The sequence below is a fragment of the Protopterus annectens genome, chromosome 3.part0, assembly GCF_019279795.1.
Source record: "Protopterus annectens isolate FY-2018-M chromosome 3.part0, PAN1.0, whole genome shotgun sequence".
In the NCBI taxonomy this organism is placed as follows: domain Eukaryota; kingdom Metazoa; phylum Chordata; order Ceratodontiformes; family Protopteridae; genus Protopterus; species Protopterus annectens.
Window position 1 is genome coordinate 167,324,006 of NC_056731.1, and position 13,641 is coordinate 167,337,646.

The 13,641-nt window shown below is 38.1% G+C and overlaps 1 protein-coding gene across 2 annotated transcripts in view; it reads right to left on the reverse strand.

The window, feature by feature from the left end:
* The window catches only part of LOC122796298 (genetic suppressor element 1-like), a 471,843-nt gene that overhangs the window by 64,656 nt on the left and 393,546 nt on the right, over positions 1-13,641 (reverse strand). For both annotated transcript variants that reach the window (XM_044064664.1, XM_044064665.1), the window contains 2 exons: positions 10,970-11,082; positions 1,328-1,595 (listed from right to left, as the gene is read on the reverse strand). In XM_044064664.1, the coding sequence (XP_043920599.1) occupies positions 1,328-1,595; positions 10,970-11,082 (381 nt within the window). The remainder of the gene's footprint in view (positions 1-1,327; positions 1,596-10,969; positions 11,083-13,641) is intronic.

Below are 13,641 nucleotides of genomic sequence, written 5' to 3' on the forward strand. Positions count from 1 at the left end.
TTGAACACAGTGACATTGTCTGAATAAAAGCATGTCTTAGCCAAGTGCATATATTAGAGCACATGACCATTGATTTTTGCCTGAATACCCTTCCTCATTTCACCCTTAATCAGTTCAATCGTACATTTCCCCATAACATTCCAATAAAGCTTAATAAACATGCTAGTTAATAGTTAATAATCATGAAGTATTTCCTTTCCTTCCTATTTTTAGAATAATATAATAAATGCTTTCCAAACTTCTAGCACTTCCATATCTTAAAAGGCTATTATTAAACTTCCCCTCCTAACTGCACCCCCAGTTTTCTCCTCTGTTAACTCTTTCGGTTATTCGTTAGTGACGGTATCCAGTCAGAGGGTACTGTTTACTTTGTGTTCCTGCGCTCTTTTTTTTATAGTGATGTTATTCTATCACTTGTTGCTTTCCATAAGTCAGTGCTGATGTCCTATTTCTCAGTCATCTACCATTTTCAGTGTTTTTTGGAAATATAATCTATGAAGACTTCCACTCATTCCTTCTTCTTCTTTGTAACCCTAGACTCCTTAATATTATATTGCACTACTTCCTGTTTCCTTTTAACCTGTCTTATATATTACAAAAATTAGTCCTTTTACCATTAATATCAACTAACAGTTTGAGTTTTATTGTTACTTTGTCGTTTCACCTTCTTTTTTTTATTTTTCTTAATAGTTCCATATAATTCTGGAATCTATAATTTGTCTTCTCTGCAGATTATTTCTCTTATTAATTGTAGCATTTAGGCATTTATTTATCCTTAGCTTTCTAGCCATTTTGTTTCTGCCCCACTGCTAATTTTAAACTCTTGAGTATTACTGCTGATTTGAGAAGGGGCTAATTGTGCATTAAATCCTGATTATATACAGGTAATGCCGACTGAAAAACAAGTCTGCCGCTTTATGGCAGCATATTAAGTTACCATGAAGCTTGGACAATTAAAATCGAAACAATCACCACTTGTTATGCACTTTAAATACTGCTTTGCCATATAGCGAGCGTCAAATATGAAGAAAACAAAACACATTATCTACTGTGTTCAAGCTACATGGATGGTCCCTGATTTACTAATAAGCCATAGTCGGCAAACTGAGGATTGTTCTAGAATACATAAAGGTTATATCATGACAAAGCATGCTAATAGTAACTTTTAAAGAAATACTGTACTGGATAACAAAAGTCAGTTATCCTTCTCCAGAATATTCAATGGCCTGGAAGTCATTACCACCTAGTTGTTATATTCATTAAAGTAGTCAGAAATTCATCCAGTGAGCCACAACACTGAAAACATACATGTTGTTAATGCCATTACCATGTTTTTCTGAAAATGAAGAAAGTTTTGGCTGTAAAAGCGTAAGTAATTTCTTCTTTTCCATTAAGCATGTGGTATTACCACATTCACTCAGCTGGGGGCTCCCTGGTTTGGCTATGGGGGTAAATGATGGGAGAGTGTTTTCATCACAGGAAGCCAAGTCTGAATTGTGTTCTGGGAGCAACATCCTTTTCTGTCTCAGTTTCTGCTGGTGCATTTCATGTCTCTTCTGCGCAGTCAACCCAAGTCGCTCCAAAAACTGCAACTTCTATATTAAAATGAAGAGATCAGTATTTTATGAGACAACAATAGTGTGGTATTTCTTTATAATTCCGTATCAATATTATATTATAATTAAATGCAAACTGTAATAGTATCCTAGCTTAACATATAAAGGGCAACACATAGCAGTGAAATATATTATCTTTCATACTAGAGAAAGAATTGCAATGAAACAATATCAGCATTAACTAAAGAGTTGTTTTCTTTAACCATATATAAGTTTGAGGACTGTAAATTACAAAACGTATATCACTGCTGAAAGTTATTAAAGCTGCTAAAATATAAGTTGCAGTTTACATAAATCTGAAAAATACTAACTCTGAAGATTTTATTTCTGTTAGAAATGTTTACTTATATGAATTTCTACAAAATAAAATTTTATGTTATTAAGAATTCATACACATTTTTGTAGTCAGATAGGAACTATATTCTGAAAACATATTCTCCTTATCTATGTGTTTACAATTTACTTCGAATGCTATAGCACATCTTTTTTCAATCATGTTACCGATCATTTTAAAACAGTGCAAGAAGGGAAAGGCTGACAGTGTAAGAGACATTCGTAAGGCTTACTACTACAGTAATCCTTATCTGTAGTTTTGGAGCTCACAGATGGCAGAATAATATATTTGAATGCAAAAAAGAAAAGAAAACTTTGAAAATGCAATATCAAAATATCATAGAGCTATATCCGATTTTTCTTGTATGATTCTAAACAAGATCCCACCCTTAATCACGTCTGTGCATAGTTTGCAAAAAAGCCAAAAAAATGCCCTTACATTTTTGGAGGACTGTATCGCTTATATAATATTTATGCAATTGTTCCTGCATTCCTGTCAAACTTTAACACTAGGTGGTTTCACATATTTTTATTTCTGGGTGATGCTTTTATGTGCCAAAACAACCTTTCCTGTAAGTCTTGCATGCAACTTAACAAAGGTATCCCAAACAACCCTGCAGATGTCTTTAGAGCAAACTTCAAAACTCTTGGTTTAAAGCTGTCTTACAGATCTTCACTACCTCTTCTGCAAATGGAATCAACATGACGTATGTGGCAAAAATGTGGGTCCAATTCCATAGAACTTTGGATGGACATTACTAACCAAAATCAGAGCACCCAGTATACAAACAAACCAGTTGCTTAGGGGCAAGAAGAGAAAAAAATGCAAAATCATCCAAGTGGAAATCAATAATACAATGAACTAGTGGACACGTATCAGTTATCTGCCAGTCACTGTTAGATTCACTCCATAATATTAAAATGCTGTAGCCCTAGCTGTCTGGGAGATGGGTGATCCAGCTATATATGGGGCTAGAGAAGGTTGATCATGATGACCATCCCCCATGCCAGATGTCCAGGTAAAACAGGTGCAATATAGCAGCTGATGCCTTGCTCTCTTATCCTGGGTGAATGTTGTGATACTCTGTGGACCAACCCTCTCATCCCGGGTGAATGCTGTGGTACTTTATGTATCAGCCCTTTCATTTTGGGTGAATGTTGTAGTAATCTATGTCAACCCTCATAGCCTATGGGAATTTTGTGGCAGTCTCCATATCAAACAGAAAACTCCTTTACAGGAACAACACCAACTGGTAAAATTCAAGAAAGCAGGATACCAAGGTGCCAAACCAAAGTGCAGGAACAAAACTTTTATTGTCAGCTTCACCAGTAAAAGCGTTAAAAACACATAGAATAAATCCAAATATCTCGTCAAGCGCTTTCACCCGGGCCCTCCCAGGCTTTTTCAAGACATTTACTGCATTATTAGGCAGGTTCTTTTGTATCATTCCTGCCTTGCTTAATTGTTTAATTACTCCTCAATTAATCATTTATTACGCTGCATTTAAAAAGATAGGATCCTTTTTTACCCTAACACAAGCTGGTGGTGTTAGTTCTTATTGTACTTCTTGTAATAACCCATCTTTTGTTCATTTTAATGTTAAATGCATATCTATATTAAACATTGAATGCTTGAATCATAATTACCATTAAAAAATACATATTAAAAACTGTGCATTTTAAAAACATGTATAAACAATGCATATATAGGGCCTTGTAATGAAAACATATTTGATTATGTTAAGCCTCTTAATCACTCCACTGACAATTAACAATTGATCAGCATATAAAAAAGAAAAAAATATAAAAAAGAAAAAAATATACAAATACTTCATATTTTGGTAACTGCAGTACCCCTTTCATTTTGGGTGAATGTTGTAGTAATCTATGTCAACCCTCATAGCCTATGGGAATTTTGTGGCAGTCTCCATATCAGCCCACTCATCCTGTGGGAATGTTATGGTACTCTTTGGAACAGTACTGCTCCTAAGTGGAGGCCAGGGAACTGTACTTCTGCATTTTTTAATATATTGACACATACACTGGCTTTAACCTAGTTAGCTCTTAAGTCAGCATGTATGGAAATTATTTTTATTTATTTATTGACATTTGTTTACTGGGAAAGTCCACTGGGCCACAGTGAGCTCATTTTCAGTGGAGGCCCAGGGAGAAAAGCTCCAAGACAAGTAACAAATTAAAATACAATATTTACAATGTATCACAACATAAAAAGCAAAAATCCAGAATAATAATAGGAACAATTTATAGTGAGCAGGTTCTACCATACACAATGGAGTCAGGCACTACAGGTTCTAAGTCATAAGCAATTGGATTGAGAGTATAATACAAATACGTTCTGCAGAATTACACAATTTCAGTGGAAATTCAGACATGAAGTGAAAACATAAGGAATAATAGTTAGTAGCAGGAGGAATCAGTGTAGACATTTCCAGTCAATAAAAGTATGGAAAAAATTTAATTTAGGCAACTTCTAGAGAAGATATAGAATGAGAGATGGAATGGTTTGAGAGGCTAGAAAGTGTAGGAGCAATGCAAAGCAGTTAGAGAGGCTAGAACTGGGGTTCCTATCAGTTCATCAAAACTTCAGCTGTTTGAATACCATATGTTTGAACTTTGAAGTTCGAAAACTGATTATCGCGAAGCGGCGGAACACATTTCTGTGGCTTTGTGATTTTCAGCACTGTGGTGGAAAGTTACGGGCTGGGTTCAGGTAAGTGTGCGATTGTGCGGACGTTAGGGTTAGGGCATGGGTTAGGTGAGTTAGGGTTAGGGCGCGGGTGAGGTGGGTGTGTGATAGTGACAGACTTTAGGGTTAGGGCCTAAACCTACTGGCGCTTTAAATTTGGAATTGAGTAGAATTAAATTAATTGAACTAATTGTTAATCGCCAATGGGGTAAGTCTGTTAAGGTGAATGTATATAAGCAAGAAGCATTGCTATGTTAATTTTGGCTGATGAAGTTTGGGTATTAGCCCATTCGAAAGCGCTTACAATAAACTGTTTTTTGTTTTATCAAGTGGTTCGTGCTTCGTTGTAGCTTGCCATTTTCACTTTTGTTTATTTCTAAGTTTTAATTCTACGTTTTTACATAAAAAAATCGCTGTTCTAAGCCTTCGATGGTTTTGCACTTCGAGGTTAGAAGTTTGAACATATGGTGTTCGAACTTCTGCCGTTTTGTCGAAGTGATATAGACCCCCTAGAACTGTATAGGAGAGAAGATGAGACAGAAGGGGAGAAAAGGTCAAGTAATGACTTCATGGATGGTAGGAGGTGCATTTGTGCAGTTACATATCCAATTAGAGAGGAAATGATTGTGTAGGACAGTTTTAAAGTTGTAAGGATGTTGATTACTGCATATAGAGGAAGGGAGGTTATTCCATATTCTGGCAATGGTCCAAGAGTATAATAATTGTGTTCTGATCATAGTGGCCTGAGAGGAGAGTAAGGGGGAAGTAAGGAGCTAAGGGCCGAGCAGTCTTGTGGTTTATAGATAAGTTCATGTGAAGTGGTTAGCTGTAAGAGTAATAGGTAATGGGGGAATTCTAGCCATTGCAGTTTTCTTAATGCACTGCAGTGATGGGAGGAGTGACGGCTGCCTGTGGCAAATTTGGCAATTTTGTTGTAGCAGGATTCTAGTTTGAGTTGCAGAGAAGACTGTAGATTAATTAACAAGGGTGCACGATAGGTTAAAGATGCTAGGAGATAGGAGAGGGCTAAAGCTTGTTTGGTTGGTAAGGAGAGAAACCTCTTATGCCTATATAGAAGCCCTAGTTTGTTATGGGTTTTATTAATATTGGATTGGATGTGCAGGTCAGACTTTAGGTTTTCATCTATTATGATTCCTAATAGTTTGGTACTAGCTACTAATTCGATTTTAATGGAGTTTAGTAAGAGTATATTGAAATTTTCTTTGTTAAATGCTTTATTTCTTTTGGGGGTAAACAGCATAAGTTTAGTTTTTTGGCATTTAGGGAAAGATGTTTTTTGTGGAGCCTGGATTCTGCTATAAAGAATGCTGTTTGCATCATTTGTTGCAGAGTTGCGGGGTTAGGTGCAGAGCAAATTATGGTCAAATCATCTGTATACTGCACTAGGGAGGCATTCAGAATAGTTTGGTGAAGATTATTTATGAATATATTAAATAGGAGAGGTCCTAAGATTGAGTCTTGAGGAACGCCTGTAAGGTTGTGAAGGTAGGGAGAGATAGAATTTTGCCATTTGACAGCATGTTGCCTGTCTGAGAGATAGCTTTTAAAGTTAAGAGACTGAGAGAATAATTATAGAAGAGAGTTGAGACAGGAAAATGGCATGGGATATAGTATCGAATGCTTTTGATAGATCCAGAAAGAGAGCTGATACTGTATGGCCTAAGTCACGGGCTTTGTTAATGATATCCAAGAAGGAGATCAGGGCAGTAGATATACTGTACTCTGGATGGAATCCATGTTGGGTTGTGGAGAGGATGTTGTTATTTAGAAGATGATGGATGAGTTGCTTTTGGACACATTTTCCAGTATTTACTAGATAGGGGATAGAATGGCGATTGGGCGAAAGTTTGAGATATCAGAGGAAGAGCCACCTTTGTGTAGAGGAAGGATAATAGCTTTTTTCCATAGACATGGGATGTAGGATTCCTGGATAGACCTGTTGAAAAGGATACTAATTGGATAGGCTACAGTGTCGGCAGCAATCTTGAGGAATTTGGCAGGAATATTGTTGAAAGAATTAGAACAGGGCTTTAGATTTTGAATGAGTTTTTTTATAAAGGATGTGGAGATGGGGAGAGATTGAATTCTTGTTGGGGGGGTCGTTAATGCAGTTTTGAGTAAGGATATTCGGGCTCAAGAGATTTTGTAATGGTGGTGGAAAGGAGGTAGGTATAGGCATATGGTTACTTGGTAGGGCCAAGGAGAAGGAGGTAGTAGGATTGTTTATAGTATCAATGAAATAGGAGTTGAATTTAGAGGTGATAATGTCAGGTGACATATTAGGGTATGGGCAAGGATTAGATTTTGTACTGGGGTGTAAGAGATTATTGAGAGATGACCAGACAAGTTTGGGATTAACCTTTATAGAGAAATCCACATATACATGTGTAGCACTATGAGGATGCATTGCAGGCTGTAATGCTGACTTCATTCTGACAGGGCATGCCAGCAGAAGACATAATCCCCAGTGCTGCCAACAGTAGGGATGGTAAGTGGACCACAGCAGTAAATAGCAATGCATGGAAATGTGGGGTGCAAATTACTAATCTGATGCCTGGGATGAAGAAGACAATGCTGTAAAAAGCAGAAGTCTGGTAGATTCTACATTATCTTTCACACATTATTCTGACTAGTCTTATTTGCAAAACCATGGAAAGAATTATAATGAAAATGTTCAACAGGGACATAGGATACCTCCAGACACTGGGTTCATCCCAGTTTGGCTTTGTCAAAGGAAGGTCATGCTTCTTGACCCTTGTGGATGTCTTTGAAAAGGTCACTAAACCAATGAATGAGAGAAAAGCCATGCATACAGCCTACCTAAATCTGGCTAAAGCATTTGATGCCATGCTCCACTTGGGCATTGTCAGCAAACTTATGGAACTAGGCAAAAACCTCTTTATAACATGCTGGAGAGCTGAATGGCTGATGGAAAGGACCCAAGAGGTTAAGATCCTTGAGGCCACATTCACAAAGAAGCTGGTCACCAGTAGAGTCCCTCAGGGCTCTGTGCTGGGCCTGCTCTTCTTTGCCATCTACGTCTTAGAGATTAAAGCCAATATCAAAGGCCTCAGGATGACCAAGTTCGCAGATGATTGCAAACTGGGAGCAGTCATTTAATCTCCCCAATGTGAGAACACCCTTCAGGAGGGTTTAGCACAGACAGACACTTGGTGCCAAAGCCATTGCCTAAAATTCATTGCCGAGAAATGCATTATAGTACCTTTTGGGAAGCTGGCCACCCAAGATAAATACATTATTAATAAAATACCCCTAAACGTTGATTCACTTGTCACTGATCTGGGACGTCATGAAGATGGTAACCTAGTCTTGGATCAACATGTGTCCGAGGTAATAAAATCTTTTTATGTTGCATGTAAGGGCTTGGCATCTAGGTACAGAGAGGTCACTTTCCTTGCCCCTCATCTGGCCCATCATAGAGTATAATGCTGCCTCTGGTATGTAACTAACTAGACACATGCAGCAACTGGAACATCCACAAAGGTTCCTTACAAAACATATAGAGGGAGTAAACACAATGTCTTATACTGATCACCTCAAAGCCCTGTTTCTTTACTCAGTATCATATAGACTTCTGAGAGGTGATCTTTGCATGGTATAAGGCATTCCTGGATCCTGTTTTGATGATCCTTTTGCATATCCACAAAACAAACAGCATCAGAACTATCAGAACCAGAGACCTAAACTTTGCTTGCAACATAAATAGGACATGTTGGAGAGACAGATATGTTTTTCAGAGGATTCATATTCTCTAGAAGAGGCTCCCTATCCATGTGAAGCAGAGTTCCTCCCTAACCCTATCTAAGCACAACTTGGACCAATGGATGGGTAATAAGAAATTCACCCCTAGTCTGGCGTCTATGTCTGTAATGGACAGAGGCAGTCAGTAAATCACTCCTATATAAATCAAATTCTGGGTCACATTTGGGTTGCATGGCTAAGCTTATAAGGGCCCTAGTGGTCATTATACACCTATAAATCTGTGAGTCAGTTTCAGTAAATGAGTTATATGGAGACTGTTCATTGAGATGTTTAGAAGGCTGTTTATTTAGAGGAAAAGGAATGACTGACATTTAGCAATCTAGTTTTGAACTGGGCAGGTCATGTACATCTAGCAGTTTGGAAGTTGTTATGATTCACCAGGGTTTCAGCTGCTGGATCAGTCATGGTATTCTGCCACACAAAATTCTACTCATGAGTTTTAATTCTTTCTCTGAGGATATTTCTCTGTCTAACTAATTAATCAAGAGGAGTCACTTGATGAAGCTTGACAGAAAGCTTAACATAGGACTTAGCATGCCATATTGCAGGGCTCTGTTTTTAGCCTCTGTTCATTTAATATTTATAGAAGGGATCTGGACTTTGGGAAGGGAGTTTAGCATAACAAATCTGACAATATCAGCCAAAGGGGTGTATTGTCAACATATACATACAATAAGTGTCAAATTTGATTCCACAAGGGCCTTTGTCATATCTTATATCCCATTTTACTTCCTCTTCATATAGGTTCTGAAGGCACTTTTAAACTGTCTAGTACCCATGATGGACCTATGTGTCTTGGTAAGGTTTCAGTCTTTAAAAAAACATTTGAAAAAACAATTCTGAGGGATTTAGGTTATGCTTGTCAATACCTCAAACCTTGAAGAAGTCCCAGGAAACTGAGGGATAAAAGCGCTAAGTATTTAATAATAAACATTTTGTTTGTGTGACTTCCCACTTCATTTTTTGTTTGTTTTTTTTTTTTAGTTTATTTTTGTTGGTTACTGGTTTATTAGAATTATACGTAATAAGGCCTTACTATGTCTAGGCAATTCAGATCCTGTGTCCTAGCTCAAAAGAATAATTTCCTTAGTTACAGCAATTTCCCCCACCCCCACCTCCCATCTTTCTGACAGAGTACTCTGTGGAGAATTTTTAAAATCTGTCAACTCATTACTCTCCCAAGAAACATGCTCCCGGTTACCTCTTTCTTTCTCATCACACCTCCAACATTTGCTATCTGCCTGAGGAAAAATTCTTTAGAGTCTGCGTGGGGTATCAAATCACCTATGCAAATGCTTCTAAGCAAAAATCCTAAATCTTCTAGACTTTGTTTCATATCTGGGAGCCATACATATGTCCTCCCATTATTCCCTTATAAACTGCTTTTCCAGTCTCTCTTCCCAATCTTTATTAACCGCCTCTGATTGATTCCTATAATTGTCATGAAATATTTTACAGGCACTACTAATTATACTTTTTATAACAACTTTTGTTTTAGATTCATCTAAAAGTCAACCAGAGCAGGTCTTTCACTTAGGATTCCCCTGTCCCTTTATATTTGTCTATACTTGATATTAATCATGGGTTGTGAAGGCAGTCTCTAACCTGTGGTCCAAACTTCTTATTGACCTCATCCCACTATACTTCTTGGCCTCATCCCACTATATTACTTTCCCTCTGTAGTTATTTGTTCCCAGTACCTTTGCTTTGTTGCCAGGTTTTCTCCAGTAGATTTCAGCCCTCACTTGTTTATTTTCTGTACTCCTACTTACAGTCCTCCCCAGTGGCCAAATCACCTTTATCCATTCCCATGTTAGATTATTTTTTATACTTTCTATGACTTTATGAATATAACATTCTGTATGGTTGTTATTATTATTCTCCTTAAGGATCTGCATCCAAAATCCCACTCTCTCCTTATTTCTTCAACTCCTGCCCCCCACTTCATCATTATCTCTTTCCACTTTGAATTATAACCTTCTGTTTGTGTTATGTATAAGAGCCTTAGCTCTGTAGCTCTAAAATATCCCTTCAAATCGTAGGTCTCTCCTCACAAAGAAGCCTTTTGAGGCCAATGGGGATATACAGTTAAGAAACCCAGTAAAATAAGAATTGTTGGACATACAGTTAAGAGACCTAGTAAAATAAGAAATGTTTCTGCACCCTGCCAACTTAATCAGAAATCAGACATTGGTAAGCTGTACCATTGACATCTCCATCTGATTCCTTAGCGCTCACTTCCAACTCCATGTCTCCCTTTGCTCAACAAAAGGCGGTGTTACTTTCTGAAAGCAATGAACAGTGAATATTCTCCACTCGTGGACTACTTGTTACATGAATTACAAGAAAGATGCATAGTTACTGCAAAAAATAACTGCTGTTGTGGAGTACACTGGATTCCTGCTTCGTCTCTTTTAACAATGTTGTATTTATTGATGGATGGATTAAGTAATACAGGCAAAAAATGAGACTGAATTGTTTTATGTGGTGACAAAATGTCTTCGCTTACCCTGGGTGATTTGCTTTTCTTGAATGTAGACAGATCTACAAGCCTTTTACACCTTTTCTGGATGCTTCCATCACCAGTTTCTTCATAAGAGGTGTCACTGTGACTAGAAATCCCTGTGTAGTAAAATATGTGATTTCATAATTTTTTCATAACAAAACTAGACAAAATGTGTACATGCAGTAAGACTTGTAACAAGTATTTGCTTCTGAAAGGACTATTATTTCACTGGTACTTTTCTATCATTTACTCCTGGCTGACTGGGCATGACAGCTGCCCCTGTAGGTCTCACACAATGGGCTACTGAGATTGGGCAGTAGAAATGTCATTAAAGGTCTCCAAGAGAGGCCTGCTCCCATTCAGCCTTGGTATCAGGGAATATGTGGTGACCCCTTGTGCTCCCTTGGTGTTGGGCTGTATGACTCCAGGTCTCCATCAGTGATCAGGCACAAGCTGACACAGTGCTGGTCCTCCCCAGAGAGGCTTAGAGAAGTGCAGCACTTGCCAAGTTCCAACCCATCCAGCTGACTTTCATATGCACCTGTTTGCCTTTGCACTTGAGATCAGCCAAAATACAGTTATAAGCCATTTATAACCCAGATCTTAAACCGCTAACATTTGCACTACATGGCACCACAACACAACTCAGTGGTTTGGCTTTGTAATATGTAGCATCCATCTTAGCTTTTTACATTCGTATGTCTTTTCAAGAAATGGGGAAAATATTTACTATTATTGCTCTAGAACACTTTAAGATTGCCAGTTGCATAGGAGAATCTAGTGTATGGCTAGGGACCGAACATACATGCAGCATACCCTTATTCTTTAATGTTGTACGGCTAGGGACCAAACATACATGGAGCATACCCTTATTCTTTAATGTTGTACGGCTAGGGACCAAACATACATGGAGCATACCCTTATTCTTTAATGTGCAACACAAATCAACTGTTAACCATGCCCTCTGTTTTCTGTGTTCTAAACAGAGGCTGCTCAACATGGGGGGAAACATGATACCCTTAGATTTGCAGACTGAGTCAATGACAGGTACATTTGTCATATCATTATTAGCACTTTAAATGCTATAGGAACAAAAATATTTCTGGATATAAATGTTCTAAAAATCTAGCCACCACTCATAATTTTATTTGTGTTAACTAGGCAAGTGGGCTGGTTCAAGGACCCTTTTTTGTTATGACCTAGGTGGAATATAATCCTATCAAAAATCAAGCTGTCATATTGGCTAGCTGAAAGACACTGTGGCTGGATGCCCATCTGTGATGCCAGTAACTATAGTTAAAAAGTGGACCTACGCTGTTTGTAGGGGTTGCTTGTAGGCAAATAGGAAGCTTGAAAGGGCTTGCAGTACCTGTGTAACCACTGCTGGAGACCAGGAACCCCAAAGGCCAGTCCTCAAACAAGACAGTAAAGATGGTCAGTGCTTGAAGGGTGGGTGTTTATAACAAGCATGCTAATGTCACTGCACATGTTGCGTTAAATAATCTGACCAGCCAACACAATAATTATGGCTCCCAGTAACTACTTCATTACTCTATATTGGGTTTCTTGCTTTCCAGACTCCAGCCAATTGCACTTCAAAACAGGCATTCTGGGATGTTAGGGCCAACCCAATGAAGGGGTACAGTGGGGATTGTCTAGAAAGGAGCAACTGGGGAATTCAGGGCAGAACAGCTGATGAAACCAGGGGAAAAATAGAGGTTAAGCAGTGGTTTAGCAATGGAAGCAAGAACCACATTTGACCATAACGTATGCTCCATACTATTAGTTAATAAACTTTGGTACGTTTCCCACAACTTTATATACTTCATTATTATCTCTAAAAATCATCCAGTTGTCAACAATGATCTTCTTGGCATCCCCAAGGTGACTAGTCAATAGAAAAAGGATATTTATACTTGTCACAAGATCTTTATGTTTTGTCCCATCTTAAAATTTGTTTAAAACAATCATTCTTTTCTAAACCACTTTATCAGTAATGTGAGACAAGCATTGTTCATTGGGGCCCCTGTCTAAAAGCATTTTTTAGAACTACAGCAGGAGAGTCACCGGGATGTGGATGAGTGAGCTACTCCGTAGTACAAACAACCAAGATAAATGTAAAAACAAAGAAAGCTGACAGCACAGCTTATAAAAATGAAAAATAGTTTAATCAGGTAAGTGCTTTCACGTCACAAAGGACACTTCATCAAACCATAAAAACAACATAATAAGAACAAGCTGTACAGTCTGAAACAAAGTAACCACTCAGACTATTTAAACAAGTCACATGATTTCAGATAGGGTTTTAAAGGTACAGTCTCCTTAAGACCATAGCCCTTATCTGCTTGTAATAAAATAATCCACCTCAGTTCACATTCTTCCATTTTATTCTTCAAATCACCCAACCTTAAACCCTGCATTACTAGCTGTAGTACCAGGAAAGAAAAAGAATGTTCATAGGTTCATAGGTTGATACTAGGCTATCAGCCCTAGGGCCTATACAAGCCTAGCCATAACAATTCCCTGGATATTTCTTCCCACAATATTTACTTCCCTGGACCCCTGTCTAGCAGGACAACTGACATGATCCCTGGGGGTGAATTTTCTATCTACCATCCAGTCATCAAGGTTCTTTTTGAAGAGGGCCAAGGAGGTGCTCTGCTTGACATGTATGG